The sequence below is a fragment of the Protomyctophum parallelum genome (assembly GCF_964188405.1).
Source record: "Protomyctophum parallelum genome assembly, chromosome: 10".
In the NCBI taxonomy this organism is placed as follows: Eukaryota; Metazoa; Chordata; class Actinopteri; order Myctophiformes; family Myctophidae; genus Protomyctophum; species Protomyctophum parallelum.
This window is the reverse complement of record NC_139704.1, coordinates 51,153,489-51,180,988: the sequence shown is the minus strand read 5'-3', so window position 1 is coordinate 51,180,988 and position 27,500 is coordinate 51,153,489. Positions and strand designations below refer to the sequence as shown.

Below are 27,500 nucleotides of genomic sequence, written 5' to 3'. Positions count from 1 at the left end.
TATTGTTACAGTTTAAAGGAACACTTCACCTTGTCTTCATATTGTTACAGTTTAAAGGAACACTTCACCATGTCTTCATATTGTTACAGTACCTTAAAGGAACACTTCACCATGTCTTCATATTGTTACAGTTTAAAGGAACACTTCACCTTGTCTTCATATTGTTACAGTACCTTAAAGGAACACTTCACCATGTCTTCATATTGTTACAGTACCTTAAAGGAACACTTCACCATGTCTTCATATTGTTACAGTTTAAAGGAACACTTCACCATGTCTTCATATTGTTACAGTGCCTTAAAGGAACACTTCACCTTGTCTTCATATTGTTACAGTTTAAAGGAACACTTCACCATGTCTTCATATTGTTACAGTTTAAAGGAACACTTCACCTTGTCTTCATATTGTTACAGTTTAAAGGAACACTTCACCATGTCTTCATATTGTTACAGTGCCTTAAAGGAACACTTCACCATGTCTTCATATTGTTACAGTGCCTTAAAGGAACACTTCACCTTGTCTTCATATTGTTACAGTTTAAAGGAACACTTCACCTTGTCTTCATATTGTTACAGTTTAAAGGAACACTTCACCTTGTCTTCATATTGTTACAGTTTAAAGGAACACTTCACCTTGTCTTCATATTGTTACAGTACATTAAAGGAACACTTCACCTTGTCTTCATATTGTTACAGTGCCTTAAAGGAACACTTCACCTTGTCTTCATATTGTTACAGTTTAAAGGAACACTTCACCATGTCTTCATATTGTTACAGTACCTTAAAGGAACACTTCACCTTGTCTTCATATTGTTACAGTTTAAAGGAACACTTCACCATGTCTTCATATTGTTACAGTTTAAAGGAACACTTCACCTTGTCTTCATATTGTTACAGTACCTTAAAGGAACACTTCACCATGTCTTCATATTGTTACAGTGCCTTAAAGGAACACTTCACCATGTCTTCATATTGTTACAGTTTAAAGGAACACTTCACCTTGTCTTCATATTGTTACAGTTTAAAGGAACACTTCACCTTGTCTTCATATTGTTACAGTTTAAAGGAACACTTCACCATGTCTTCATATTGTTACAGTACCTTAAAGGAACACTTCACCTTGTCTTCATATTGTTACAGTTTAAAGGAACACTTCACCTTGTCTTCATATTGTTACAGTACCTTAAAGGAACACTTCACCCTGTCTTCATATTGTTACAGTTTAAAGGAACACTTCACCTTGTCTTCATATTGTTACAGTTTAAAGGAACACTTCACCATGTCTTCATATTGTTACAGTACCTTAAAGGAACACTTCACCCTGTCTTCATATTGTTACAGTTTAAAGGAACACTTCACCTTGTCTTCATATTGTTACAGTTTAAAGGAACACTTCACCATGTCTTCATATTGTTACAGTACCTTAAAGGAACACTTCACCATGTCTTCATATTGTTACAGTTTAAAGGAACACTTCACCTTGTCTTCATATTGTTACAGTACCTTAAAGGAACACTTCACCCTGTCTTCATATTGTTACAGTTTAAAGGAACACTTCACCTTGTCTTCATATTGTTACAGTACCTTAAAGGAACACTTCACCTTGTCTTCATATTGTTACAGTTTAAAGGAACACTTCACCTTGTCTTCATATTGTTACAGTACCTTAAAGGAACACTTCACCTTGTCTTCATATTGTTACAGTTTAAAGGAACACTTCACCTTGTCTTCATATTGTTACAGTTTAAAGGAACACTTCACCTTGTCTTCATATTGTTACAGTACATTAAAGGAACACTTCACCTTGTCTTCATATTGTTACAGTACCTTAAAGGAACACTTCACCTTGTCTTCATATTGTTACAGTTTAAAGGAACACTTCACCATGTCTTCATATTGTTACAGTTTAAAGGAACACTTCACCATGTCTTCATATTGTTACAGTACCTTAAAGGAACACTTCACCTTGTCTTCATATTGTTACAGTTTAAAGGAACACTTCACCTTGTCTTCATATTGTTACAGTTTAAAGGAACACTTCACCTTGTCTTCATATTGTTACAGTACATTAAAGGAACACTTCACCTTGTCTTCATATTGTTACAGTGCCTTAAAGGAACACTTCACCTTGTCTTCATATTGTTACAGTTTAAAGGAACACTTCACCATGTCTTCATATTGTTACAGTACCTTAAAGGAACACTTCACCTTGTCTTCATATTGTTACAGTTTAAAGGAACACTTCACCATGTCTTCATATTGTTACAGTTTAAAGGAACACTTCACCTTGTCTTCATATTGTTACAGTACCTTAAAGGAACACTTCACCATGTCTTCATATTGTTACAGTGCCTTAAAGGAACACTTCACCATGTCTTCATATTGTTACAGTTTAAAGGAACACTTCACCTTGTCTTCATATTGTTACAGTTTAAAGGAACACTTCACCTTGTCTTCATATTGTTACAGTTTAAAGGAACACTTCACCATGTCTTCATATTGTTACAGTACCTTAAAGGAACACTTCACCTTGTCTTCATATTGTTACAGTTTAAAGGAACACTTCACCTTGTCTTCATATTGTTACAGTACCTTAAAGGAACACTTCACCATGTCTTCATATTGTTACAGTTTAAAGGAACACTTCACCTTGTCTTCATATTGTTACAGTTTAAAGGAACACTTCACCTTGTCTTCATATTGTTACAGTACCTTAAAGGAACACTTCACCATGTCTTCATATTGTTACAGTGCCTTAAAGGAACACTTCACCATGTCTTCATATTGTTACAGTGCCTTAAAGGAACACTTCACCATGTCTTCATATTGTTACAGTACCTTAAAGGAACACTTCACCATGTCTTCATATTGTTACAGTTTAAAGGAACACTTCACCATGTCTTCATATTGTTACAGTTTAAAGGAACACTTCACCATGTCTTCATATTGTTACAGTTTAAAGGAACACTTCACCATGTCTTCATATTGTTACAGTTTAAAGGAACACTTCACCATGTCTTCATATTGTTACAGTACCTTAAAGGAACACTTCACCTTGTCTTCATATTGTTACAGTTTAAAGGAACACTTCACCTTGTCTTCATATTGTTACAGTTTAAAGGAACACTTCACCTTGTCTTCATATTGTTACAGTTTAAAGGAACACTTCACCATGTCTTCATATTGTTACAGTTTAAAGGAACACTTCACCATGTCTTCATATTGTTACAGTTTAAAGGAACACTTCACCATGTCTTCATATTGTTACAGTACCTTAAAGGAACACTTCACCTTGTCTTCATATTGTTACAGTGCCTTAAAGGAACACTTCACCTTGTCTTCATATTGTTACAGTTTAAAGGAACACTTCACCATGTCTTCATATTGTTACAGTTTAAAGGAACACTTCACCTTGTCTTCATATTGTTACAGTTTAAAGGAACACTTCACCTTGTCTTCATATTGTTACAGTTTAAAGGAACACTTCACCATGTCTTCATATTGTTACAGTACCTTAAAGGAACACTTCACCTTGTCTTCATATTGTTACAGTACCTTAAAGGAACACTTCACCATGTCTTCATATTGTTACAGTACCTTAAAGGAACACTTCACCTTGTCTTCATATTGTTACAGTTTAAAGGAACACTTCACCTTGTCTTCATATTGTTACAGTACCTTAAAGGAACACTTCACCATGTCTTCATATTGTTACAGTTTAAAGGAACACTTCACCTTGTCTTCATATTGTTACAGTACCTTAAAGGAACACTTCACCTTGTCTTCATATTGTTACAGTTTAAAGGAACACTTCACCTTGTCTTCATATTGTTACAGTACCTTAAAGGAACACTTCACCTTGTCTTCATATTGTTACAGTACCTTAAAGGAACACTTCACCATGTCTTCATATTGTTACAGTTTAAAGGAACACTTCACCTTGTCTTCATATTGTTACAGTTTAAAGGAACACTTCACCTTGTCTTCATATTGTTACAGTACCTTAAAGGAACACTTCACCTTGTCTTCATATTGTTACAGTTTAAAGGAACACTTCACCTTGTCTTCATATTGTTACAGTACCTTAAAGGAACACTTCACCTTGTCTTCATATTGTTACAGTTTAAAGGAACACTTCACCATGTCTTCATATTGTTACAGTTTAAAGGAACACTTCACCTTGTCTTCATATTGTTACAGTACAGAATCATACATGATGTCATAGCAGGCTTTATGTCAGCTGTTACACATCAGAGCTGTGATTGGTCGAAGCCCCCGCTGTTGTACAATGACTATCTAGTGACGCCTGTCTGTCTGTCTCTCTCAGCCTATCAGGCGTCAGTGACTAACTGCCTGTCTGTCTCTCTCTCTCAGCCTATCAGGCGTCAGTGACTAACTGCCTGTCTGTCTCTCTCAGCCTATCAGGCGTCAGTGACTAACTGCCTGTCTGTCTGTCTCTCTCAGCCTATCAGGCGTCAGTGACTAACTGCCTGTCTGTCTCTCTCCAGACGACAGCCTATCAGGCGTCAGTGATGTCACAGACCGCCTGTCGTCGTTGGAGCTCCGGGTTCAGCAGCAGGATGATGACATCACCGTGATGAAGGCGGCGCTGGCCGACGTCCTCCGCCGATTGGCCGCCTCGGAAGACTCCGCCCCTCCCAGCGCCAAGAAGCACACCCCGGGGGGGAAAGGTCAGGTCCTACTGTACTGTCCTACTGTACTGTCCTACTGTACTGTCCTACTGTACTGCTCCCAATAACCCAACGGATACAGTTTGGTCTTAAATTAACACCGCCAGCATCTTTAACTCATTCTGGGAACCTCTTTTGCTGTCATAAGTTAGCTGCTACAAGCTGCCGCGCTACGAGCTTGTATATCTGGGGGCGGGGGGGGGGGGGGGGCTGGAACAACATATTTTCAGATGGTGTTCGGCAGGCAAATATTTGAGCACCACTGACACACATAAACATGAGGTTTAACCCTGTGAGAACCACTGACATAGAAACATAGGGTTTAACCCTGTGAGAACCACTGACACACATAAACATGAGGTTTAACCCTGTGAGAACCACTGACATAGAAACATAGGGTTTAACCCTGTGAGAACCACTGACATAGAAACATAGGGTTTAACCCTGTGAGAACCACTGACATAGAAGCATAGGGTTTAACCCTGTGAGAACCACTCACACAGAAACATAGGGTTTAACCCTGTGAGAACCACTGACATAGAAACATAGGGTTTAACCCTGTGAGAACCACTGACATAGAAACATAGGGTTTAACCCTGTGAGAACCACTGATATAGAAACATAGGGTTTAACCCTGTGAGAACCACTGATATAGAAACATAGGGTTTAACCCTGTGAGAACCACTGATATAGAAACATAGGGTTTAACCCTGTGAGAACCACTGATATAGAAACATAGGGTTTAACCCTGTGAGAACCACTGATATAGAAACATAGGGTTTAACCCTATGAGAACCACTGACATAGAAACACAGGGTTTAACCCTGTGAGAACCACTGACATAGAAACATAGGGTTTAACCCTGTGAGAACCACTGACATAGAGACCTACAGGTCGATTTTGAAGGTGCAGTTTACCAGGTCGTGATACATAAATTGGCCTCGCTCTGCGCACATTCGTATTATGAAAGGCATATCGGCCCGTGTTGAACGCACTCGGCCCGTGTTGAACGCACACACATTTGGCATACCGCGTCCCTGAATATTTTAGCATTGTGGGAGTGTCCATATGTTAATTATTCTCGCTTTGCGCAATTTGCTATTAAGCCCCTTGACCTAAAGACACTCAGCGCATAACGATTAGACGTGGGTCTGACCACCTCATAAACGCAAAAAGCACTGTTTGATTTGACACTTGAGCGGCTCTGGAAGGCTGGTAGAGTGTTGCCATGTCTGTTTATTATAAGCGGCTTATTTTTCTGTAAAGTTGCTTTGTGTGGTTGCTTTTCTTGTTTCTAAAGTGGTTATTTGGGCTTTTCTCCTAATGTTGTTTAAACCAGTGATCGTCACACAGCACATTCCCATGTCAAGGATCCCCAGATGAATGCATTTGCCCAACTAAGGACAGCTAATCCAAAAATTAAATAAAAAGATTACTTTTGAAAATAGCAGATCTATACCAGCTCACAATGCATCACATTCATTCATTAAAACTATGAACTCTGACTGCAGGGGGATATATAATGATCATTATAACAATGTGCAAGAACATATTTAAAAAGAAGGAAGAACTTTATATTTGTGGACAATCAAAATATGTTTTTTTATTTTAATGTGGTGTCATTCAAATTAATCTGGATATGGCAGACTCACTATTTAGAAAATAAAAACATGGCACTTCATTTAAAATAGGTTACAGACCCCTGTTATATGCGCTTATTTTTATAGACCTATTTACTTGTTTCTATGAGACATGGCAGTTTTGCGTCATTTAAAAAAAAATGTTGAGATTAGAAACGGCCATAATTCTTTCATTTCTCAACCTTAAAAATAAATAAAAACATCTCCATAATCCGTGGGAAATGTGCTTTCATATGCTGTATCACACCCGATTCAAGTCTTCTTCAATAAAATGCTACGAGCGAACTCAGCGAAGACCATACCATCGGGGCCACAGCATTACGCAGCACGCATTCAACTCATTCCTTCGTCGTGACTTGAATGAAATAAAATATAATAAACGTTATTTTACTGGTGTTTTTCAATAGAAACAAATAAAGAGCGTGTGTAGGCTACTGTGTGCAAGTGCAACAGTGCATATACATGCATGCACTAGGCTATATTTCTTCCGTGTCGGGATGGTGATTGAGCTCTTCAAGTTCACAGCCCGTTTGGTCTTTCATAAAAAAACGTTGATATTAGCCTATAAACACTCATGGTTCTCTCATTTCTCAACCGTTTTATTAAATGTAAAAATCTCCATATTCCTTATGAATCTTGCTTTCATTCGCTGTATGGTACATGGTTCTATCGTTATCGAATTAATTAATTACGCATGGATTGGCAATTTGCCAATATGCTGCTATCTATAATCTACTCGCAATTCCATTCCGATCTGAAAGGTGGGTCTGTTCTTTTGAGGCATAAAGGTGACAGCATGCAGTGCAATAGGAATAATTAACCCAAATGTGACAAAGGCATGTCATGTCTTCTATGGTGCCAGCCTGAAGAAATGTCATACCACGACCCCCAAAGTGCGCATTCCGTATGTGACATCAGCTGACTGGTAAAGAGAATAGTACGGACATGTTGATTGGGTACGTCTCAAACACGCCTTAAACACACCCATGACTAATTCAAGGCCGTTTTGCGCACTCCGCGGGGTGTCAAAAGCGCTTCTTAACATGCCCAAAATTTCAATATGACATACTACACGCCCCCAGATCATAATACTGTAATTAGATTAGTAATATAGAAGTAAGTAACATAGAAGTCCTAAATCGACCCCATAGGGTTTAACCCTGTGAGAACCACTGACATAGAAACATAGGGTTTAACCCTGTGAGAACCACTGACATAGAAACATGAGGTTTAACCCTGTGAGAACCACTGACATAGAAACATGAGGTTTAACCCTGTGAGAACCACTGACATAGAAACATGAGGTTTAACCCTGTGAGAACCACTGACATAGAAACATGAGGTTTAACCCTGTGAGAACCACTGACATAGAAACATGAGGTTTAACCCTGTGAGAACCACTGACACAGAAACATGAGGTTTAACCCTGTGAGAACCACTGACACAGAAACATGAGGTTTTAACCCTGTGAGAACCACTGACACAGAAACATGAGGTTTAACCCTGTGAGAACCACTGACACAGAAACATGAGGTTTAACCCTGTGAGAACCACTGACACACAGAAACATGAGGTTAAACCCTGTGAGAACCACTGACACAGAAACATGAGGTTTAACCCTGTGAGAACCACTGATATAGAAACATGAGGTTTAACCCTGTGAGAACCACTGACACAGAAACATGAGGTTTTTCAGAAAAGTGTCAGGATTTAGAAGACATCTGTAGCTCAGGTCTAAATGTGTTAAGAATGAAGGAGTAGATCGCCAGCAAGATATGGCAGATTTTACTCTGATAAGCCCCGCCTTCCGTTCCCCACAAAAACCGGAAGGCATAATCTTCCATTGTTACGTCGCACTGGTCACGTCTACAGTCTGTCTAGAAGTGTTTATATTCCACTGTCACATCTAAAGTCTCTGTAGAAGTATGTATGTATGAATGAATGAACCTTCACCTCCCAACGTATGAATGAATGAACCTTCACCTCACAATGTATGAATGAATGAACCTTCACCTCCCAACATATGAATGAATGAACCTTCACCTCCCAACGAATGAATGAATGAACCTTCACCTCCCAATGTATGAATGAATGAACCTTCACCTCCCAACGTATGAATGAATGAACCTTCACCTCCCAATGTATGAATGAATGAATGAACCTTCACCTCCCAATGTATGAATGAATGAACCTTCACCTCCCAACGTATGAATGAATGAACCTTCACCTCCCAACGTATGAATGAATGAACCTTCACCTCCCAATGTATGAATGAATGAACCTTCACCTCCCAATGTATGAATGAATGAATGAACCTTCACCTCCCAATGTGTGAATGAATGAATTAACCTTCACCTCCCAATGTGTGAATGAATGAACCTTTACCTCCCAACGTATGAATGAATGAACCTTCACCTCCCAATGAATGAATGAATCTTCACCTCCCAATGTATGAATGAATGAACCTTCACCTCCCAATGTATGAATGAATGAACCTTCACCTCCCAATGTATGAATGAATGAACCTTCACCTCCCAATGTATGAATGAATGAATGAACCTTCACCTCCCAATGTATGAATGAATGAACCTTCACCTCCCAACGTATGAATGAATGAACCTTCACCTCCCAACGTATGAATGAATGAACCTTCACCTCCCAATGTATGAATGAATGAACCTTCACCTCCCAATGTATGAATGAATGAACCTTCACCTCCCAATGTGTGAATGAATGAATTAACCTTCACCTCCCAATGTGTGAATGAATGAACCTTCACCTCCCAATGAATGAATGAATGAACCTTCACCTCCCAACGTATGAATTAATGAACCTTTACCTCCCAATGAATGAATGAATGAATTAACCTTCACCTCCCAATGTGTGAATGAATGAACCTTCACCTCCCAATGTGTGAATGAATGAATTAACCTTCACCTCCCAATGTGTGAATGAATGAACCTTCACCTCCCAATGTGTGAATGAATGAATTAACCTTCACCTCCCAATGTGTGAATGAATGAACCTTCACCTCCCAACGTATGAATGAATGAACCTTCACCTCCCAATGTGTGAATGAATGAATTAACCTTCACCTCCCAATGTGTGAATGAATGAACCTTCACCTCCCAACGTATGAATGAATGAACCTTCACCTCCCAACGTATGAATGAATGAACCTTCACCTCCCAATGAATGAATGAATATATGGACTGTTGTAAAGCACTTTTAGCACTTTGAAAAGCTCTATATAAATTATTATTATCGGAGTAAGATTATATATTAGTTAAAATAAGAGGTAAATAGTTCTATATTCTGATGGTAGTCGTTGTTATACAGAGACGTAGCCACGCCTATTAGCAGTGGGGGTTTCACCTGTTGCTCAACACACGCACGTCGCACGTCACATGCACACGCACACGCACACTGTTGCAGCTCATTAACTTTCAGGAATAAGATCGAAACCATTGTGTTGTTTAAGCACTTTGTGTGTGTGTGTGTGTTTGTGTGTGTGTGTGTGTGTGTGCGTGCGTGCGTGCGCTCGCCCGCCCCCGCGCGCATGCATGCTTCCTTTCAGTCATTCGAGGTCATTTGAGGATTTCCTGTTAGACGCGCACACAGACACACACACACACACACACACACACACACACACACACACACACACACACACACACACACACACACACACACACACACACACACACACACACACACACACACACACACACACTTGCTGACAGACAACATAGAGACAGAATAGCAGATCTACAAACTCGTCTTCTAAATCATAACCCATTTAGGGTTGAGGAAAAACATCTTCTAAGTCCTGTGTTTCTATATCAGCGGTGCTCAAACTATGTCATGTCAGGGACCCCCAGAGTTATCGTTATGTGGCCACCGCCCCCCCTCTGACAACATGTTGTTCCAGGGACCCCCCATCTGAAAACATGTTGTTCCAGGGACCCCCCATCTGAAAATATGTTGTTCCAGGGACCCCCCATCTGAAAACATGTTGTTCCAGGGACCCCCCATCTGAAAATATGTTGTTCCAGGGACCCCCCTCTGAAAATATGTTGTTCCAGGGACCCCCCATCTGAAAATATGTTGTTCCAGGGACCCCCCTCTGAAAATATGTTGTTCCAGGGACCCCCCATCTGAAAATATGTTGTTCCAGGGACCCCCCATCTGAAAATATGTTGTTCCAGGGACCCCCCTCTGAAAATATGTTGTTCCAGGGACCCCCATCTGACAATATGTTGTTCCAGGGACCCCCCATCTGACAATATGTTGTTCCAGGGACCCCCCATCTGAAAATATGTTGTTCCAGCCAGGGACCCCCCATCTGAAAATATGTTGTTCCAGGGACCCCCCTCTGAAAACATGTTGTTCCAGGGACCCCCCATCTGAAAATATGTTGTTCCAGGGACCCCCCATCTGAAAATATGTTGTTCCAGGGACCCCCCATCTGAAAATATGTTGTTCCAGGGACCCCCCATCTGAAAATATGTTGTTCCAGGGACCCCCCATCTGAAAACATGTTGTTCCAGGGACCCCCCATCTGAAAATATGTTGTTCCAGGGACCCCCCATCTGAAAATATGTTGTTCCAGGGACCCCCCATCTGAAAACATGTTGTTCCAGGGACCCCCCATCTGAAAACATGTTGTTCCAGGGACCCCCCATCTGAAAACATGTTGTTCCAGGGACCCCCCATCTGAAAATATGTTGTTCCAGGGACCCCCCTCTGAAAACATGTTGTTCCAGGGACCCCCCATCTGAAAACATGTTGTTCCAGGGACCCCCCATCTGAAAACATGTTGTTCCAGGGACCCCCCCTCTGAAAACATGTTGTTCCAGGGACCCCCCATCTGAAAACTTGTTGTTCCAGGGACCCCCATCTGAAAACATGTTGTTCCAGGGACCCCCCAGTCTGAAAACATGTTGTTCCAGGGACCCCCCTCTGAAAACATGTTGTTCCAGGGACCCCCCAGTCTGAAAACATGTTGTTCCAGGGACCCCCCTCTGAAAACATGTTGTTCCAGGGACCCCCCTCTGAAAACATGTTGTTCCAGGGACCCCCCTCTGAAAACATGTTGTTCCAGGGACCCCCCATCTGAAAACATGTTGTTCCAGGGACCCCCCTCTGAAAACATGTTGTTCCAGGGACCCCCCTCTGAAAACATGTTGTTCCAGGGACCCCCCTCTGAAAACATGTTGTGCTTGTCATGTGAAATGTGTCCCTGGAACAACATATTTTCAGATGGGGGGGTCGGCGGCCAAATATATATTTTTGGGGGTCCTTGACATGAAAATGTTTGAGAACGACCGACTGTCTGTCAGGATTTAGAAGACATTCTAAATGGGTCTAAAGTGTTTTGTCTCCCCCTACAGGCGGGGGCACGCCGCTGCGCGAGGCCTACTCTCTGTCCTGCATCACCAACGGCTCGGCCAGGAAGTCCCCGAGGGACCACGCCCCCCAAAGAGACCACACCCCCCGCGACTCTGCCCCCCTGTCCGTGTCCAGGAAGGAGACGCTGTCCTCGGCCGCCAAGAGGTAACGCAACGCACGCACACACGCACAGGGCTGTGTGCACGTTTACAATATGTGCAACGTCTTTGTGTATTTGTTGTCCTTTCTATTTGAAATACATTCATATCTACAGATCACACTGGAACATCAGTCACAGCTGGACGATGGATACATTTTTTTTAATTTTTTAATTTTTTAATTTTTTAATTTTTGGTAGTATAAATAGCAACATTGACTTTGTATCGTATCGTTTTGCAATTGCAAATTAGTTTAAAAAAAACGTCAATGTATTTTCAAATGGAAAACCATTTGAAAAAATGTAATGATGAATTCTTATAGCTTACGCATGTTTCATGATAACTACTTTTCCATGTATGTGACGTATCGCCATGCCTTTTGTTCCTGCTCTGGATTCAGAGCGTCTGATGAACGCTACATTGTAACGTGTATTGTGAGTGGCTACATTGTAACGTGTATTGTGAGTGGCTACATTGTAACGTGTATTGTGAGTGGCTACATTGTAACGTGTATTGTGAGTGGATACATTGTAACGTGTATTGTGAGTGGCTACATTGTAACGTGTATTGTGAGTGGCTACATTGTAACGTGTATTGTGAGTGGATACATTGTAACGTGTATTGTGAGTGGCTACATTGTAATGTGTATTGTGTGTGGATACATTGTAATGTGTATTGTGAGTGGCTACATTGTAACGTGTATTGTGAGTGGCTACATTGTAACGTGTATTGTGAGTGGATACATTGTAACGTGTATTGTGAGTGGCTACATTGTAACGTGTATTGTGAGTGGATACATTGTAACGTGTATTGTGAGTGGATACATTGTAACGTGTATTGTGAGTGGATACATTGTAACGTGTATTGTGAGTGGATACATTGTAACGTGTATTGTGAGTGGATACATTGTAACGTGTATTGTGAGTGGCTACATTGTAACGTGTATTGTGAGTGGCTACATTGTAACGTGTATTGTGAGTGGCTACATTGTAACGTGTATTGTGAGTGGATTCATTGTAACGTGTATTGTGAGTGGATACATTGTAATGTGTATTGTGAGTGGCTACATTGTAACGTGTATTGTGAGTGGATACATTGTAACGTGTATTGTGAGTGGCTACATTGTAACGTGTATTGTGAGTGGATACATTGTAACGTGTATTGTGTGTGGATACATTGTAACGTGTATTGTGAGTGGCTACATTGTAACGTGTATTGTGAGTGGATACATTGTAACGTGTATTGTGAGTGGCTACATTGTAACGTGTATTGTGAGTGGATACATTGTAACGTGTATTGTGAGTGGATACATTGTAACGTGTATTGTGAGTGGCTACATTGTAACGTGTATTGTGAGTGGATACATTGTAACGTGTATTGTGAGTGGCTACATTGTAACGTGTATTGTGTGTGGATACATTGTAACGTGTATTGTGAGTGGCTACATTGTAACGTGTATTGTGAGTGGATACATTGTAACATGTATTGTGAGTGGCTACATTGTAACGTGTATTGTGAGTGGATACATTGTAACGTGTATTGTGAGTGGATACATTGTAACGTGTATTGTGAGTGGATACATTGTAACGTGTATTGTGAGTGGATACATTGTAACGTGTATTGTGAGTGGATACATTGTAACATGTATTGTGAGTGGATACATTGTAACGTGTATTGTGAGTGGATACATTGTAACGTGTATTGTGAGTGGATACATTGTAACGTGTATTGTGTGTGGATACATTGTAACGTGTATTGTGAGTGGATACATTGTAACGTGTATTGTGAGTGGATACATTGTAACGTGTATTGTGAGTGACGTTTTGGGTTCCTCCCACAGCGGCGCGGGGGGAGGAGCCGAGAGGAGGAAGGACGGGGGAGGGGGAGGGGCGGGCAGCGTCCGCTCCCTCTCCCAGCTGTCTCAGATGGACGACATCCAGGAGCACCCCTCCTCCTCGTCCCCCTCCACCTCGCACCCCCCCTCCCCGCACCCCCCCGCCACCCCACAGCAGGCCACGCCCCCCCACAGAGCCCCCCCGACGGCGACGGCCCACCCAGCGGACAGCAAGGGCCCCTCCCCCTCCAAAAGGTCTCGCGCTCCTCACCGGAACCACTGCGTCGACCCGGACCACCTTTTGGGCCTTTTATCTAAACCCTACATGCTAAACCCTTTTAGCTAAACCCTGCGTGTAGTCTCGTGTGGCCAGACGGTTGCCTCTCGCAATGTTCAAATGCTTCCGTCATACAGTCTGGAGCAACGGAAGCTCTGATCATGAGTAAAATATAAATGCTTCCGTCGTACAGTCTGGAGCAACGGAAGCTCTGATCATGAGTAAAATATAAATGCTTCCGTCATACAGTCTGGAGCAACGGAAGCTCTGATCATGAGTAAAATATAAATGCTTCCTTCGTACAGTCTGGAGCGACGGAAGCTCTGATCATGAGTAAAATATAAATGCTTCCGTCATACAGTCTGGAGAAACTAAATCATCTAAGCATATATAGCTGCTGCTTAGCAGAAATGGAAATAAAATCTAAAGATATTTTTTAATATATTTTTGAGAAACAGATTACTCGTATTCCGGGAAGTGCAGTTCCAGACTTTATGTAGCATTCGGAGATTGTGGAATTGTTGTCTGGCTACGTGAGACTACCTGCGTGCGAACTGGTTTAGCTACCTGCGTGCTAACTGGTCTAGCTACCTGCGTGCTAACTGGTTGGTTTAGCTACCTGCGTGCTAACTGGTTTAGCTACCTGCGTGCTAACTGGTTTAGCTACCTGCATTCTAACTGGTATAGCTACCTGTGTGCTAACTGGTTTAGCTACCTGCATTCTAACTGGTTTAGCTACCTGTGTGCTAACTGGTTTAGCTACCTGCGTGCTAACCCCTCTAACTAAGCTCTAACCTTCTTCTTTTTTTAACAGTGGTTTCCAAACGTCTCGGTCTCCCCCCCCCCCCCCCCCCCCCCCCTTGCACCCCACCTTTCTCTGCTACTGTGTTGTGTTTAGAGAGACAACCATAGCTAGCATGTCATGCTAGCTGTATTTAGAGATCTGCTGTTTACAACCTGTCTAACTGCTGTTTACAACCTGTCTAACTGCTGTTTACAACCTGTCTATCTGCTGTGTTTACAACCTGTCTATCTGCTGTTTACAACCTGTCTATCTGCTGTTTACAACCTGTCTATCTGCTCTGTTTACAACCTGTCTATCTGCTCTGTTTACAACCTGTCTATCTGCTCTGTTTACAACCTGTCTATCTGCTCTGTTTACAACCTGTCTATCTGCTGTTTACAACCTGTCTAACTGCTGTGTTTACAACCTGTCTAACTGCTGTGTTTACAACCTGTCTAACTGCTGTTTACAACCTGTCTATCTGCTGTTTACAACCTGTCTATCTGCTGTTTACAACCTGTCTATCTGCTGTGTTTACAACCTGTCTATCTGCTTTAGACAGGTTGTAAACAGCAGATAGACAGGTTGTAAACACAGCAGATAACTGTCTGTCCGTCAACACTGGATCCCTTCCCTAACTCTGTGTGTGTGTGTGTGTGTGTGTGTGTGTGTGTGTGTGTGTGTGTGTGTGTGTGTGCGTGCACAGGGGCCACAGTGCTAAGCGCGGCGGGGGGGGGATGGAGCGTTCTCACAGCAGTACGTGGGACCAATCAGAGGACGGCAGGAACCGGCTGGTCAAAGCTGCCTCCACCTCCAGACTGCTGGCCAAGGTGGCCAAGAGCGCCGAGAAGTAGGTTCACAATCACACACACACACACACACACACACACACACACACACACACACACACACACACACACACACACACACACACACACACACACACACACACACACACACACACACACACACATTTTAGGCATTTAGCAGACGCTCTTGATCCAAGCATGGCAACAAAAAGCATGGGAATGCATCACATACATAAAAAGTAGCTATCGTGAAACACGTGTAAGCTAAGAACGTAACAGCGGAATATCTATATAATGGAACTATATATATATATACTTTAAAGTGCTATGTCTACATAAAATGCTATGAGTCTGCATAAAATGCTATCTAAGTTACATAAGTTGAGCCTACTGTATGCATATGCCTGCATAGCCTACTCCATCTTAGCCTACGGGCTAAGATGGAGTCTGAAGAGGTGGGTTTTCAGACTACGGCGGAAGATTGGGAGCGAGTAGCGAGCGAGTAGTTCTGACTGCAATGGGAAGTTCATTCCATAGTTTAGATTGGGAGTGAGTCTGTAGTTCTGACTGCAATGGGAAGTTCATTCCATAGTTTAGATTGGGAGTGAGTCTGTAGTTCTGACTGCAATGGGAAGTTCATTCCATAGTTTAGATTGGGAGTGAGTCTGTAGTTCTGACTGTAATGGGAAGTTCATTCCATAGTTTAGATTGGGAGTGAGTCTGTAGTTCTGACTGCAATGGGAAGTTCATTCCATAGTTTAGATTGGGAGTGAGTCTGTAGTTCTGACTGCAATGGGAAGTTCATTCCATAGTTTAGATTCTGGTTTCAGTATTCATTAATTTATTATTATATGGTGTATTGTCTCTATTATTAAGGTTATTGTAACACCTAGTAATTAGCACCGGAAATTCAGTATAACCTAAATACGCATTTCAAAAGGCTTTCACATGCTATCAAATTCAGTATAACCTATTTGCATTTAAAAAGGCTTTCACATGCTATTAAATTCAGTATAACCTAAATACGCATTTCAAAAGGCTTTCACATGCTATTAAATTCAGTATAACCTAAATACGCATTTCAAAAGGCTTTCACATGCTATTAAATTCAGTATAACCTAAATACGCATTTCAAAAGGCTTTCACATGCTATTAAATTCAGTATAACCTAAATACGCATTTCAAAAGGCTTTCACATGCTATTAAATTCAGTATAACCTAAATACGCATTTCAAAAGGCTTTCACATGCTATTAAATTCAGTATAACCTAAATACGCATTTCAAAAGGCTTTCACATGCTATTAAATTCAGTATAACCTATACGCATTTCAAAAGGCTTTCACATGCTATTAGTATATTTGTTCTAATAAGGTTTGTCCTTTGTCCAAAAACCTGATCGAAGGTCAGCCCTAAGGTCAGCCCTAAGGTCGAAGGTCAGCCCTAAGGTCAGCCCTAAGGTTTAAGGTCAGCCCTAAGGTCAGCCCTAAGGTTTAAGGTCAGCCCTAAGGTTTAAGGTCAGCCCTAAGGTCGAAGGTCAGCCCTAAGGTCAGCCCTAAGGTTTAAGGTCAGCCCTAAGGTTTGAGGTCAGCCCTAAGGTCGAAGGTCAGCCCTAAGGTCAGCCCTAAGGTCGAAGGTCAGCCCTAACTGTCAATAATGCAATGTCTTTGTTTTGCAGAAATAAGGATCCAGTGGTCAGTCAAGGTAAATATGACATCATCATCATAGACACACACACACACACACACACACACACACACACACACACACACACACACACACACACACACACACACACACACACACATAGACAAAGACAGCCCAGCCCCCAGTTTTATTGTGACGTCATTGTAACAATCACAGTTGTCGATAAATATCTCAACCCTTTTTTCATTTTCTCAACGACTCCCAATTTATCGTATTATTTTCATTTCTAACTCCGGTCCATTTGGTTCCATGTGTTACACTCTCAGAACCCCTTTTCCACCGGTCGGTTCCCAGTGGGAACCGGTTCAGTTCTTTTCCACCGGTCGATTCCCAGTGGGAACCGGTTCAGTTCTTTTCCACCGGTTGGTTCCCAGTGGGAACCGGTTCAGTTCTTTTCCACCGGTCGGTTCCCAGTGGGAACCGGTTCAGTTCTTTTCCACCGGTCGGTTCCCAGTGGGAACCGGTTCAGTTCTTTTCCACCGGTCGGTTCCCAGTGGGAACCGGTTCAGTTCTTTTCCACCGGTCGGTTCCCAGTGGGTACCGGTTCAGTTCTTTTCCACCGGTCGGTTCCCAGTGGGAACCGGTTCAGTTCTTTTCCACCGGTCGGTTCCCATTGGGAACCGATTCAGTTCTTTCTGGTTTTTAGTCCATGAGCCAGAGCTCCAAAACTGGTGGGAAAAACTAGACCTATATTAAATTGTGTATAGGATTAATACAAGTAAATTAATACATGATAACCCTTCCACATTAGTAACTTTTTCATATTTTTGATTATTTTGCATATTTTCCTACATAATGCCTCATTTGAAAATGTAAAATTTGTAATACAATAAATCATTGTCTTCGTGTACATAATCAACTGGGGAAGTTTCATGGTGATAATAAGCTAATATAGGTATGGTTTTGCTACACTCGATTCATAATTAACGTTCCAATGTTGGAGCTCTGGCTCATGGACTAAAAACCAAAAAAGAACTGAACCGGTTCCCATTGGGAACCAACCGGTGGAAAAGGGGTCTGCTGAGAGTCACAGACCCGTAAGGGTCCATTTGGTTCCATGTGTTACACTCTCAGAGTTACAGACCCATAAGGGTCCATTTGGTTCCATGCGTTACACTCTCAGAGTTACAGACCCGTAAGGGTCCATTTGGTTCCATGTGTTACACTCTCAGAGTTACAGACCCATAAGGGTCCATTTGGTTCCATGCGTTACACTCTCAGAGTTACAGACCCATAAGGGTCCATTTGGTTCCATGTGTTACACTCTCAGAGTTACAGACCCATAAGGGTCCATTTGGTTCCATGCGTTACACTCTGAGTTACAGACCCATAAGGGTCCATTTGGTTCCATGCGTTACACTCTGAGTTACAGACCTGTAAGGGTCCATTTGGTTACATGCTTTACACTCTCAGAGGGTCCATTTAAACTACCGATTCATTATGCCAGTTTGAGATACCGTGCATGCGTGCGTGTGTGTGTGCGTGCGTGTGTGTGTGCGTGCGTGTGTGTGTGCGTGCGTGCGTGTGTGTGTTAGAGATCAGCGGATGAGCTTTTTTTGTCAGCCGAATCCGAGTGTGCATATTTATAATCCACCCGCTGTCCGACCGCATAAATTAATTAATTAATCCAGTTCATATATCCGCAACCACCCGCCACCCGCTGCAGGGAAGCACAGTGTATAGCCGATCTATACAAGCTCACCACGCATCGCTGGCTCGCTGCGACGCGTGGTGAGCTTGTAGATCAGCTATTTATAAGTTGTGTCACAGCCCTCGCTCCCATGCAGCCCTCGCTCCCATGCAGCCCTCGCTCCCATGCAGCCCTCGCTCCCATGCAGCCCTCGCTCCCATGCAGCCCTCGCTCCCATGCAGCCCTCGCTCCCATGCAGCCCCACCGAGTCCCACGCCAAACTCAGATATATTCCTCCCTTCTGTTTTAGTTAGTTTTAAGTGTCTTTCATACTCTCAGCTGCCTGTTAGCACACTAACAGTTAGCCTAGCAGCTAGCAGACCACTCTGTTGTTGTGGGTCCTTCCTTAGCCAATATAGGCAAATATAAATAATCTGTGCCCGATGGAAAATGTTAAAATACTACTAACGCACGCACGCCGTTTTAAAAACTATAATAAGCCTATAGATAGATGCCATTAATTTATTTCCAGTATTTCACCTTGCGGTTTATCCATTATTCATTTATAATATTGTTTTAATGACCCATATCCACCCTAAACTGACCCATATCCACCCTAAACTGACCCATATCCACCCTAAACCGACCCATATCCACCCTAAACCGACCCATATCCACCCTAAACCGACCCATATCCACCCTAAACCGACCCATATCCACCCTAAACTGACCCATATCCACCCTAAACCGACCCATATCCACCCTAAACTGACCCATATCCACCCTAAACTGACCCATATCCACCCTAAACCGACCCATATCCACCCTAAACTGACCCATATCCACCCTAAACTGACCCATATCCACCCTAAACCGACCCATATCCACCCTAAACTGCGCTATCCCGTGGCACCCGCGGCTAAATCCGCCACTTGTTGGTCTCTAGTGTGAGTTTGCGTGTGTGTGTGTGTGTGTGTGTGTGTGTGTACTTGTACGTGTGTATGCGTATGCGCTCAGGCGTGTGTAAGTGCGTGCATGTTTGAGTGACATTCTCTCTGTCTGTCAACCAGCCAAAATGTCGACCCGAGAGAAAAACAGCCAGGCCGGTAAGTTCACCACCAGGCTAACAGGCTAGCACGCTAACAGGCTAGCACGCTAACAGGCTAGCACGCTAACAGGCTAGCACGCTAACAGGCTAGCACGCTTACAGGCTAACAGGCTAGCACGCTTACAGGCTAGCACGCTTACAGGCTAGCATGCTAACTGGCTAGCACGCTTACAGGCTAGCATGCTAACAGGCTAGCATGCTAACATGCTAGCACGCTAACTGGCTAGCACACTTACAGGCTAGCACGCTAACAGGCTAGCATGCTAACAGGCTGCCAGCTAGCACGCTAACAGGCTAGCACGCTAACAGGCTGGAAGCTAGCATGCTAACAGGCTAGCACGCTAACAGGCTAGCACTATAACAGGCCGGCAGCTAGCACGCTAACAGGCTGGCAGCTAGCACGCTAACAGGCTAGCACTCTAACATGCCGGCAGCTAGTACGCTAACAGGCTGGCAGCTAGCACGCTAACAGGCTGGCAGCTAGCACGCTAACACATAGACATAGAAAGGTAGACGCCTTCTTTGCCACTGCTGTTCATTGGAGTGACCTGTCTCGCTCAGTAGACTTATATGGACATCCAGTCACATGACCCACGTCCCTTCCTTCTGTTACGTTCCCTGAGCACCACCGCTGCACCCACCCCCCCCCCCCCCCCCCGAGCCGGAAGAGGAGTCTACCTTTATATGTCTATGTGCTAACAGGCTAGCAGCTAGCACGCTAACACCTGAGCTAGCACGCTAACAGCCTAACACCTGAGCTAGCACGCTAACAGGCTAACACCTGAGCTAGCACGCTAACGGAATGACGCGCTTGACCTGTTCTCACGCTTTTCACCCTCCCCCATTTATTTATTTCCTTTTTTATGCTGGTTTGGGGTTTTGACTGACTGCTTTCGCTGCTCACCTGCATGTCTGTCTGTCTGTCTGTCTGTCTGTCTGTCTGTCGATCCCGGTCGCGGTTTGGAATGTCTAGCTTATTCGTGAGCTAGCTCTGTTTAAAGCCTGGGGTAATCTTTGTCCCTTGAATGAGGCACGTGTGGTTTATAATGGTCAGTGTCACCTCCTGACTGCGGTAGGACTATACTCATTAATGTTGATACTAGCGCACTAATCTGCATATTTTCTTTGTTTTTCATTCATCGTCAAGGACTTAAAGCTGCTCTAAGCAATGTGTTTAGTTTCCTGTTGACGGGTAGAACGCTCCCACAGATAATGTAGTCTCTGTGACACGTCTAGGGGCCGCAATCTGCATTCAAAGACTTTCCTGGAAGCTTTGTCATTGGTCGATTTGCCTGTCTGCTTCCTGACTGGTTAGTCATTGCGACTGGGTTTTATTTTTCGACCAATAGATGCGTTCTACCCATTGCTGGCTGTCTTGAATACCAAAAGAATATATGTGTCTCCGTCTCCGTCTCTGTCTCTGTCTCTCTCTCTCTCTCTCTCTCTCTCTCTGTCTCTGTCTCTGTCTCTCTCCCTCTCCCTCTCCCTCTCCCTCTCCCTCTCCCTCTCCCTCTCCCTCTCCCTCTCCCTCTCCCTCTCCCTCTCCCTCCCTCTCCCTCTCCCTCTCCCTCTCCCTCTCCCTCTCCCTCTCCCTCTCCCTCTCCCTCTCCCTCTCCCTCTCCCTCTCCCTCTCCCTCACTCTCTCTCACTCTCTCTCACTCTCTCTCTCTCTCTCTCTCTCTCTCTCTGTGTGTCGTGTCTCTCTCCCAGAGGGGAACCACATAAAGATGTTCATGCGAGGTCGCCCCATCACGATGTTCATCCCGTCCGAAGTGGAGAACTATGAGGACATCAGAACGGACCTCCCTCCTGAGAGACTCAAACTGGAATGGGTGTATCCTTAATCTGATTGGATGAATGGATGGGTGTATCCTTAATCTGATTGGATGAATGGATGGGTGTATCCTTAATCTGATTGGATGAATGAATGGGTGTATCCTTAATCTGATTGGATGAATGGATGGGTGTATCCTTAATCTGATTGGATGAATGGATGGGTGTATCCTTAATCTGATTGGTTGAATGAATGAATGAATGAAGAATGGGTGTATCCTTAATATGAATGAATGGGTGTATTAATAATATGAATGAATGGGTGTATTAATAATATGAATGAATGGGTGTATTAATAATATGAATGCAATAATCTGATCCCGATCATAGACTGTAACGGTAGCCACGCCCCAAAAAGAATATTATGACATGAGAAATGAGACTTTAAACTAGTGACTGGAAGCAGAAGGTATTCATTCACCGTGTTTATTAAGGTAATACAGTCTAGGTGAAGTTGGGCCCAAATACATGGACCTCTATGGAGATATGGGGTTTTGTTGGGCCCAATGACAGACAGCGCCACAACAGGCCATTATATGAACTTTCAGGAAGTCAGGATTTCCTTAGTGGCTTCAGACCCTATTGGCTTCAGTGGCCCAGGTACGGATACCGCGGCAGGGTTAGAGGTTAGAGGTCATGTTGTCATTAACCCATTCTGACCGGGCACCCATTTTGGTGTCGGCATCATGTTATGCTTTAGCTATTGAAAAATAGCAGATCTACAAGCTCATAGCGCGCCACCGAGTGGCGCGATACGAGCTTGTAGGTCTGCTATTTTTGAAAAATCGAAGAACGACTGACATTTTTAGAATCTGATCTCAGGTCAGAATGGGTTCATCAGACCAGTGTGTGTCCAGTGGAAAACCTCGCATGAATCTGATCTCAGGTCAGAATGGGTTAACCAGGTGGTCTAGGTACCGCGGCAGGGTTAGAGGTTAGAGGTCGCGTTGTCCTTAACGACGTCGTCTAGGTACGGGTACCGCGGCAGGGACTGCTGCTCCAACGTCTCCCTGCTCCTAGGGTTAGGGTTAGAGGTTAGAGGTTAGAGGTTAGAGGTCATGTTGTCCTTAACCAGGTGGTCTAGGTACGGGTACCGCGGCAGAGACTGCCGCTCCAACGTCTCCCTGCTCCTAGGGTTAGAGGTTAGAGGTTAGAGGTCATGTTGTCCTTAACCAGGTGGTCTAGGTACGGGTACCGCGGCAGGGACTGCCGCTCCAACGTCTCCCTGCTCCCCACAGGAGAGATGGTTTACTTCGTGGCGTCGGTGGTCGTGCTGTTCAACCACGACGAGACCACGCAGAGGCACTACCTCGGACACACCGACTGTGTCAAATGGTCTGTCTGTCTGTCTGTCTGTCTGTCTGTCTGTCTGTCTGTCTGTCTGTCTGTCTGTCTGTCTGTCTGTCTGTCTGTCTGTCTGTCTGTCCGTCTGTCTGTCTGTTTAGCATAAAGCCAGTATCGTTTTCTACGTTAATTGGGGTATAATAAAATACTTCTTCCCTCTAAGATACATTGTGAACTGAGGACGGATTATTTCAGATTAACTAGATAATTCATGTGATTAATCGTGATTAAAATATGTAATAGTTTGTACATGATGTTATATAAATGTTAAGGTGTGTGTGTGTGTGTGTGTGTGTGTGTGTGTGTGTGTGTGTGTGTGTGTGTGTGTGTGTGTGTGTGTGTGTGTGTGTGTGTGTGTGTTGCAGCCTGGCCATCCATCCGGATAAGATCCGCATCGCCACTGGACAGATCGCTGGAGTGGACAAAGATGGACGGGTACGCACGCACGCACGCACGCACGCACATAGACACTAATCACCCCGCGGACCCCCATTTGAAGAAGATATGCCAGAGAGAGACGGCATGACGGCTCTAGCAGTGATTCTCAACCCGTTTAATTTCAAGGACCCCCAGTTTGACCTGCATATTATAGTCCGGTTCATATGATTGTATAATCAATGTTAATTTAACTCTCAGAGTGTACAAATGGCCACGAGTATCACAGCACCGGCTGAAAAACCTTGTTTTCTCCAGAAACGACATTCTTTGCGTCGTTTTGGAGATGCAGGCCATTGAAAGCAGCACGCAGAGTGCGAGTGGATGCGCGCGCATCTTCAAAATGGCCGCCGATGGCCACTGTGATGCTGACGGGAGACGGCTATCGATGCGATCCGATCAAAACATGGATTAAAGAATATAAAGTCTAGAAAACGTAGTCTACGCTGTTGGCGGGCTGCCAGACTAAAGTTAATATACGCTTTCTACGCTTCTGGTGGGCTCCGACCATAGGTGAGAGTAGGAACACTTCATGACCATAGAGGTGAGAGTAGGAACACTTCATGACCATAGGTGAGAGTAGGAACACTTCATGACCATAGGTGAGAGTAGGAACACTTCATGACCATAGGTGAGAGTAGGAACACTTCATGACCATAGGTGAGAGTAGGAACACTTCATGACCATAGGTGAGAGTAGGAACACTTAATGACCATAGAGGTGAGAGTAGGAACACTTCATGACCATATAAGGTGAGAGTGGGAACACTTCATGACCATAGGTGAGAGTAGGAACACTTCATGACCATATAAGGTGAGAGTGGGAACACTTCATGACCATAGGTGAGAGTAGGAACACTTCATGACCATATAAGGTGAGAGTGGGAACACTTCATGACCATAGGTGAGAGTAGGAACACTTAATGACCATAGGTGAGAGTAGGAACACTTCATGACCATATAAGGTGAGAGTAGGAACACTTCATGACCATATGTGAGAGTAGGAACACTTAATGACCATAGGTGAGAGTAGGAACACTTCATGACCATATGTGAGAGTAGGAACACTTAATGACCATAGGTGAGAGTAGGAACACTTCATGACCATAGAGGTGAGAGTAGGAACACTTAATGACCATAGGTGAGAGTAGGAACACTTCATGACCATATAAGGTGAGAGTAGGAACACTTCATGACCATATGTGAGAGTAGGAACACTTAATGACCATAGGTGAGAGTAGGAACACTTCATGACCATATGTGAGAGTAGGAACACTTAATGACCATAGGTGAGAGTAGGAACACTTCATGACCATATGTGAGAGTAGGAACACTTCATGACCATATGTGAGAGTAGGAACACTTAATGACCATAGGTGAGAGTAGGAACACTTCATGACCATATAAGGTGAGAGTAGGAACACTTCATGACCATATGTGAGAGTAGGAACACTTAATGACCATAGAGGTGAGAGTAGGAACACTTAATGACCATAGGTGAGAGTAGGAACACTTAATGACCATAGGTGAGAGTAGGAACACTTAATGACCATAGGTGAGAGTAGGAACACTTCATGACCATAGAGGTGAGAGTAGGAACACTTAATGACCATAGGTGAGAGTAGGAACACTTCATGACCATATAAGGTGAGAGTAGGAACACTTCATGACCATATGTGAGAGTAGGAACACTTAATGACCATAGGTGAGAGTAGGAACACTTAATGACCATAGGTGAGAGTAGGAACACTTCATGACCATAGGTGAGAGTAGGAACACTTCATGACCATAGGTGAGAGTAGGAACACTTCATGACCATAGAGGTGAGAGTAGGAACGCAGATGAGTGACATGTGAGTCCTTGTTGTTTTGCAGCCTTTGCAGCCTCACGTCCGAGTGTGGGACTCGGTCAGCCTGTCCACTCTGCAGGTGATCGGCCTGGGGACCTTCGAGAGGGGAGTGGGTTCCCTGGCGTTCTCTAAGGCTGTGAGTATAGGGGGGGGGGGGGGTTGTCATGGTAACAGTGTTGTCAGTGATGTCACGGTAACAGTGGTGTTGTCATGGTTACAGGACTCGGGGCAACATCTGGCTGTGATTGACGACTGTAACGACCACATGCTGACGGTCTGGGACTGGCAGAAAAAGAACAAGATCTCCGAGATCAAGGTGAGCCGACCCCTCTTGACCTCAGGGTTCTGTTAACGAGCTTAACGATGTGTTTCAGACCACTAACGAGGTGTTAACGAGCTTAATGATGTGTTTCAGAGCACTAACGAGGTGTTAACGAGCTTAACGATGTGTTTCAGACCACTAACCAGGTGTTAACGAGCTTAATGATGTGTTTCAGAGCACTAACCAGGTGGTCCTGTTAACGAGCTTAACGATGTGTTTCAGAGCACTAACGAGGTGGTCCTGTTAACGAGCTTAACGATGTGTTTCAGAGCACTAACGAGGTGGTCCTGTTAACGAGCTTAACGATGTGTTTCAGAGCACTAACGAGGTGGTCCTGGCCGTGGAGTTCCACCCTACGGACCACAGCACCATAACGAGGTGTTAACGAGCTTAACGATGTGTTAACGATGTGTTTCAGAGCACTAACGAGGTGGTCCTGGCCGTAGAGTTCCACCCTACGGACCACAGCACCATAACGAGGTCTTAACGAGCTTAACGATGTGTTTCAGAGCACTAACGAGGTGGTCCTGGCCGTAGAGTTCCACCCTACGGACCACAGCACCATCGTAACGTGTGGGAAGTCCCACATCTTCTTCTGGTTGTGGAGCGGAGCGTCGCTGGCGCGCAAGCAGGGCATCTTTGGGGTGAAAACACCACCTTTTCTTTTAAACACATCCTACACGCACAGTGTTCATTTAGAGTGTGTGTGTGTGTGTGTGTGTGTGTGTGTGTGTGTGTGTGTGTGTGTGTGTGTGTGTGTGTGTGTGTGTGTGTGTGTGTGTGTGTTTGGGAGAGGGAGAGGGAGATAGAGGGAGAGAGGGAGAGAGGGAGAGAAAGAGAGAGAGAGAGAGAGAGAGAGAGAGAGAGACAATTTACAATTTACAATTTAGGCATTTAGCAGACGCTCTTAATCCAGAGCGACTTACATTAAGCAAGAACAAAAGCATGGGAATACATCACATAAAAGCATTTATCAATATCATGAAACATGCGTAAGCTAAGAAAGTAACAGTGGAATATCTATATAATGAAACTATACATATAAACTATACATCTTTACTACTATGCTATACATATGTACTATGACGTGCTATATGACTACATACAATGCAATTATAGTGCTGTCTACATAACATGCTATAAGTCTGTATCAAATGCTATCTAAGCAACAGAAATGCTATCTAAGGGGGTAGGGTAAGTGCTACGGGCCATGATGGAGTCTGAAAAGGTGGGTTTTCAGACTACGGCGGAAGATTGGGAGTGATGCTGCAGTTCTGACTGCAATGGGAAGTGCATTCCACAGTTTTGGAGCCAGAGAGAGAGAGAGAACTGCAGCATCACTCCCAATCTTCCGCCGTAGTCTGAAAACCCACCTTTTCAGACTCCATCATGGCCCATAGCACTTACCCTAACCCCTTAGATAGCATTTCTGTAGACTTAGATATCATCTGATACAGACTTATAGCATGTTATGTAAACAGCACTATAATTGTATTGTATATAGTCATAGCACGCCATAGTACATATGTATAGCATAGTAGTATATATATATAGTTTATATGTATAGCTTCATTATATAGATATTCCACTGTTACTTTCTTAGCTTATGCATGTTTTATGATAAATGCTTTTATGTGATGTATTCCCATGCTTTTTGTTCTTGATTAACCCTTTAAGAGCCGGATATATTTC

The 27,500-nt window shown here is 43.6% G+C and overlaps 1 protein-coding gene across 1 annotated transcript in view; it reads left to right on the top strand.

The window, feature by feature from the left end:
* eml4 (EMAP like 4) overlaps positions 1-27,500 on the top strand; it is a 70,119-nt gene that overhangs the window by 12,562 nt on the left and 30,057 nt on the right. The window contains exons 2-13 of the mRNA XM_083774228.1: positions 4,508-4,690; positions 11,724-11,886; positions 13,720-13,968; positions 15,481-15,624; positions 17,260-17,285; positions 19,989-20,024; positions 21,737-21,860; positions 23,045-23,194; positions 23,569-23,638; positions 25,512-25,622; positions 25,707-25,802; positions 26,318-26,452. Of these exons, the coding sequence (XP_083630354.1) occupies positions 4,508-4,690; positions 11,724-11,886; positions 13,720-13,968; positions 15,481-15,624; positions 17,260-17,285; positions 19,989-20,024; positions 21,737-21,860; positions 23,045-23,194; positions 23,569-23,638; positions 25,512-25,622; positions 25,707-25,802; positions 26,318-26,452 (1,487 nt within the window). The remainder of the gene's footprint in view (positions 1-4,507; positions 4,691-11,723; positions 11,887-13,719; positions 13,969-15,480; positions 15,625-17,259; positions 17,286-19,988; positions 20,025-21,736; positions 21,861-23,044; positions 23,195-23,568; positions 23,639-25,511; positions 25,623-25,706; positions 25,803-26,317; positions 26,453-27,500) is intronic.